Source organism: Nematolebias whitei, chromosome 15 (genome assembly GCF_014905685.2).
Source record: "Nematolebias whitei isolate Nwh7 chromosome 15, NemWhi1, whole genome shotgun sequence".
NCBI lineage: Eukaryota > Metazoa > Chordata > Actinopteri > Cyprinodontiformes > Rivulidae > Nematolebias > Nematolebias whitei.
The window spans coordinates 44,731,099-44,737,098 of record NC_056512.1 but is presented as its reverse complement, the minus strand read 5'-3'; the positions used below and the strand labels follow the sequence as shown (position 1 = coordinate 44,737,098).

The 6,000-nt window shown below is 38.2% G+C and overlaps 1 protein-coding gene across 1 annotated transcript in view; it reads left to right on the top strand.

The window, feature by feature from the left end:
* The first annotated feature begins 3,657 nt into the window (after positions 1-3,657).
* Positions 3,658-6,000, top strand: part of kcnh4a (potassium voltage-gated channel, subfamily H (eag-related), member 4a) — a 30,042-nt gene continuing 27,699 nt past the window's right edge. Inside the window, exon 1 of the mRNA XM_037688619.1 lies at positions 3,658-3,733. Within this exon, the coding sequence (XP_037544547.1) occupies positions 3,658-3,733 (76 nt within the window). The remainder of the gene's footprint in view (positions 3,734-6,000) is intronic.

Genomic DNA, 6,000 nt, shown 5'->3' with positions numbered 1-6,000 from the left:
GTCTGTCTGTCTGTCTGTCTGTCTGTCTGTCTGTCTGTCTGTCTGTCCGTCTGTCCGTCTGTCCGTCTGTCCGTCTGTCCGTCCGTCCGTCCGTCCGTCCGTCCGAATATATATGTGTATGTATATATGCATGTATGTATATATATATACTGTATATGTATGTTAATATATATATATACATATATGTATGTTTATACACACACACATATATATGTGTGTGTGTGTATGGGCCTGTGATCAGAAAGTCGTAGGTTCAACTCCCGGTACCATCAACATCATTCATTCAATCAACCTTTATTTATACAGGTAAATCCCATTGAGCCTCGAGGACTCATTTACAAGAGAGACCTGATTTCAACAAAGAAAGATGACAATAATGGACAACAGCAACAACAATAAACAGTTGTAAAAAGGCATGCAGATTTTATTTTATTTTTTTACAAATAAGATGGCAAATAACAAAACAGTTAGATTATAAGGCGAATGTAGAAAACTAAAAACAGGAACATGTCTGCATTGGTCCCTGCCAGGAGTCCAACAGCTTCTTAAAACCACTTAGAGAGGTCAAAGGTCGAGAGCTTCAGATGTTTTTACAAGATATTCCAGGAAACAGGAGCGGAGTAGGAGAAGGTCCTTTTGTCTAGTTCAGTCCTCACTGAGGGAACACTGCAGGTAATGATGTCCTGAGAGCGCACGCTGTAGCTGCACTCACACAGAGACATGTAGGAGGAGATGTATGAAGGCAGCAGACCAAGAAGTGATTTAAAGATGAAAATATACCAGTGAGAGAGTCTGTGTGGAGTTAATGGTGACCAGTTAACCAGTGAATACTGGGTGCAGTGGTGGGTACGATAATCACAGCCAGTTATGAATCTTAGTGCACCATGATAGACAGCATCCAACATCTGCAGCATCCAACATCTGCAGCATCCAACATCTGCAGGGTTCTTGTAGGAGCGTTCATGTAAATAATGTCACCGTGATCAATGGAGGGAAGGAAAGTCACAGATACAAGGTGTTTCCTAACATTCAGAGTTGGACAGGATCTGTTTCTGAAAAAGAAAATGAAAATGTGGGTGGGAAAGGTGAAACACCCACACCTGCCTCCACCCTCATTTGCTCCCTCTGGGCCCCTAAGCAAGGCCCTCAAGTTGAGGTCCTCAACCCCCCACCATCTGCTCCCTAAAAACAGGTCTCTCTTGAAAATGAGTTCTTGTGGCTCAATGAGACAACCCATAATGGGTCAATGAAAAAAATAAAACAAAATATATATACAGTATATACAGTAAGTACAGTGTTGTGTTGTCATCAGTGTATGTTCCTAATGATGAAATTAGTTCTCTGCATTTAACCCATCACACGTGAAATACACCCAGGTGGAGCAGTGAGCAGCTATGTAAATGCCCAGGGAGCAATTAGGAATTAGTTGTCTTGCTCAAGGACACCATGGACATGTGGGCATGGCGGGGAGTTGAACCTGCAGCTTTCTAGTCCCAAGTTTGCTGCCGTACCTCTACATCTATTTATTTAAACATCTGACGAATATCAGCCAAAGAATGATTCATCTGCAGTTACGGTCAACTTTACAATAATCAACCAAATCTGTTCATTAATACCAAAGCTGATTGATCATTTCAGCATCTGTAAATACAAAGAAACACGGGACACTTGGATAAAATGGCCAAATGAAAATATAAAGCATTGTTAGTGAATAAGTAGGTGCTTCTGTAGGGAAAAATCATTTAGAAAGTCTCCTGACACATGCTCATTATCCACACAGATAAATCTAACGAGGTAGAGTCCGGTCTTCTGGATCGACTCGTCTTTGTCGAAATGTTTCGTCTTTTGTCCAAAGACTGAAGACGTCTTTTAGATAAAAGACAAAATGTTTCAACAAAGCAGAATCTGTCCAGAGGACCAGACTCAACCTCGTTAGAACCATTTAGAAAGATTGATTCATCCATTATCTTTACACACTTCTTCCTTTTTGGGTTGCAGGGGTCATTGGTGTCACTGGTGTCCATGTCCAGCCATCACTGTGCAAGAGGTGGGGCGCACCAAAATCCAATTGTTTAAGTGCTGAGGCTTAATGCAGTCAAAACCAATGGCCCCATCAACCCTTCCAGACTTTTTTGTTTAATCTAAGAAACAATTGTTTGTAAATTCATTACATTAATTGTTGTTAATTGTTTTTCAATGACAGGCGATTAAAAAATATAACTTTGATAAGAGCAGCCTGTTTGTAATGTCCAGTATTTCAGTTGATTTGATCTTGAAAATAAGTGAAATTGAGTTGATTTAAAATAAGTTCATTTATATATAACATCACGTCACTGAATGTCTATCTTTTTCTCTTTTTCTGAACAAATACAGATTTTCAGATTAAAGCTTTATTAAAGTAAAAGTCAGAGTCAGAGTCAGAGTTTCTTTATTGTCATTCGCACCTCATGTGGTACATGTGGTGGAGCGAAATTATGTACACAGGGTCCCAGTTACATCCAACAATAAAATGTCTAAGAAAAACAGTAATAACATCTAAGATATGAACTAAGAAAAACATCAACTAAATATACACTAAGCACTCATAACATAAAACATTGAACATCAGCACAAACATGAACATGAGTCTGTGAGCAGATGTGCACGCATGAACACACCAACATTGAAACAGATCAGCAGCAACATGAAACAGATCAGCAGCAACATGATATGGTTTTTCACAGTGATTATTCTGGTTAGAGATTCATGAGTCTAACAGCCTCAGGGTAGAAGCTGTTCCTCAGTCTAGTGGTTCTGCACTTAATGCTCCTCAACCTCCTTCAAAAAGTAATTCAAAAATTACTAATTCAAAAAGTAATGAATTTGAAAGAAAATGTAAGTGAGAATGTAGTATAAAGAAAAAGATTGTTGTAATGAGGAAGTCAGTGCATTTCTGTGTATGTCGCCTAACTGGTGTAAAAGTTTACGGCACTCCAAACTGCAGGTTATTCTGGAAGCAAATAAAAAAGTCAGGTTTTGCCTACATGAGCTAATATTGAAGCATTTGACAGAAAATCTTCTATAAAGACAAAAAAAAAGGCTCAGAATCCTTTTATGTGTTGCAGAATCTCCACAGCAACAAGCAGAGATAGGAGCTCAGTTATCTTGCGGTACTGCAGAACCACGTTCCACACAAAAGTGATTTTTAATTTAAAGCAATGCATCTTATAGTATTTACCTCTCAATGACGGCGTGGAGAGCCAGAACGCAGGAAGAAAGTAATTTCTGATAACTTCTCTGGGGAGTGAAAAGTAGGAGGATGAGAGGGAGAAGACAGGAGATGTGTAATGAATTCACCGCGTGGGGAAAGGCAGAATGGTTCGTGCTCTTCAGAGAGGGAGGGGACTCGGGGATGGCAGGGACCACGGTTAGTGGAGAACAGTTTGCTGTTATAACAAGGAGGGATGTGCAACTGAACCTGACAATTAAGAGGGAAGCTTTAGAGAACTGCAAACATCTGAGTTAGCGTCTGAAGGATCCATTGTCTGAAAAGCTGCATGTTGGATACTTGAAACTGTGGAATATGTCCTAGCCAGACGAAGAAGTGCTCCGCTGGTTCCTTTTTCTAGTTGCTCTTATGAAACGGTGACTGGAAGCTCAGACTTTTCTCCTGACAAGATGCCTGTGATGAAGGGCCTTCTTGCTCCACAAAACACCTTCTTGGACAGCATTGCAAACCACTTCGATGGCACCCGTAAGTACCTTTGGGAAGGGTGCATGCCAAATGTTAAAACGCTATGATCAAAAACAGCCAAGTGTCTAATCAGGTTGAAAGTTTCAGGTTTGTGGGACAAAAAGGGTTCTTGTGAGTCTAGAAATTATGTCATCAGATGTTGCACTTCAGCTTCTTAATAGTTTTGTCTGGATTTGACGGAGACTTTTTGACTTTAACCAGCATTAGGTAAAGATTGGAACCGGTGCTGAAAGCTGCAAATGACCAACATGTTCAACAATAATGCAGTTCGTTTAAAAGTCTTTAAAATCTATAAAAAATGTAGAAACTTGTTGAGTTTTTGAGTCTTTCATGAAAAGGTTTCTCTTTTAATGTCCGTGCATTTTTGTTCTTCTCAAAAACAAAACAAGATGTTTAACTCCGACATGTAAATATTAGGTCACTGTGAAAAACAGAGGCAGTTTGTACAGTCCTATAATATTAAATCCTGGAAGCTATGTAGTTTATATATATTATATATATTTGTATATATCTATAGCTTCTGTAGATCAATTTTTCAGCAAATATCACAATTTAAAATCAAACTAAGGGTATAAACTATAATGGCCAATGTATCTTTGTGCTTTAATTGAACTACAATCAGGATTTTTACGACTAATGACAATAAAATATATACTTTTTTTAATGTCCTTTTCTATTTTTCTTGCATTTGCTGAATTTATAAATAAACCAATAACTTGACAAAAACAAAAACCCTAAGAATCAGAATTTTGTTGCCATTAAAATATTCAGTCGGAGCTGATTTCAAATCCAGTTTAAATATGGTGCAGGATGACTCGTCTTAATGACACACAAGAACGTTTTTTCATTTAAGAAGCTGGAATAGACATGACGCCAAAATCCTTTTAAGAAAAGAAAAACATGCATTTTCTTTGAAAGTTGCCTTTTATACCAAAATCATTCTCTTTTTGCAGAACATGCTATAAACACAACCCTGATTCAGTTTTAGCATTTGAGCTTGAACTAAAGTTGTTAAAACACGCTCTCATTTTAAATAAATCAGCAGGAGCATCTAATTATTACCTGTGTTCTGTAAAGTAAAATAGTTACTTTATGGTCTAATAAAAGAAAGAGAACAATTGGATCAGCTGCACTTCTCCCTGAGAAGTGTTTAACTGTGAAGCTGTGAAATATGAACTCATTATATGTTTAAAGCAATGCTGACGTTTAGAGTAGCTCATACTGTGCATGTTCGGCTGCTAATTATTATTTTAAAAAGCACATTGCTTTCTTTCATGTTGTCTCTGCAAGCAGCTAGTCTAATTTAATGAGTGAGCTGAACTCCATACTTCTAAATGTCTCTGCTTTTTATGCTCATAAGAACAATATAAGTGTAGGAGGGCTGTTTTTGTAGTTGTGCCTCGGGGCAGCAGAGGCTTCATCACGACAAAGTAACTCTGTGATATGTAGCTGGACTTTGACAGCAGCACAGACGTATGTTCTCAGTTTTCCTCCTTTCGTGTGTTTTTGATCTCATGATGTTTTCCACTGAGCTTAAGAAAAGATGCTCAGGAAAAGACAAAGGCGTCCTATGTTTATTATCAACCTGCAGTTTATTTTTTACATTTCTTTGATTTTTCTTGATCAGTGACCCACATGAGAACCTTTCTGTACAGTCACAATACTTCCTCCGGTCTGACAATACAAACAGAACTTTTTACGCAACCAGACTCTTACAGTGAAATATTAACAATTTAATACTAGAAAGTTCCTGGAGAAGTTTTGACTGCCAGGCTGCTGCCAATTTAAAATTGTGATTTGACAGTACTATGTGTTGGAGTTTGCTCTCAGCTACCACTATCCCAAATTTAAGCTGACTACCTTTAAAAATGTCTGCGTTATCATAATGTTTCCTTTTTAGCTAAGGTGGCCATCTTGGATTTTTGATTTGGGTTCAGTGTTGTGATAGGGAACATTCTCAGCTATAATCTCACCAAATTTCAGTTCTATTTCTCATAGAATGACCAAGTCATTTTTGTGTTTGCTGAGGTAGCTGTGGCAGCCATATTGAATCAAAATGGCTCCAAACGTTAATCAGTTCGAGACATTTATCTGATGGTTACTTTCTGTGAGTTTCAAACAAATCCAACAGTGAGTTTCTGTTTCTTCAGGAACATCTACACTCTGTCATGTGACTTGACAGCAGCAGTTAGTGTGAGGAGTGTTCTCTCATCCATTTCCTATGGGGAAATATGGCGTCTTTGTTAGCAAAAAATGTCGCCATGGTA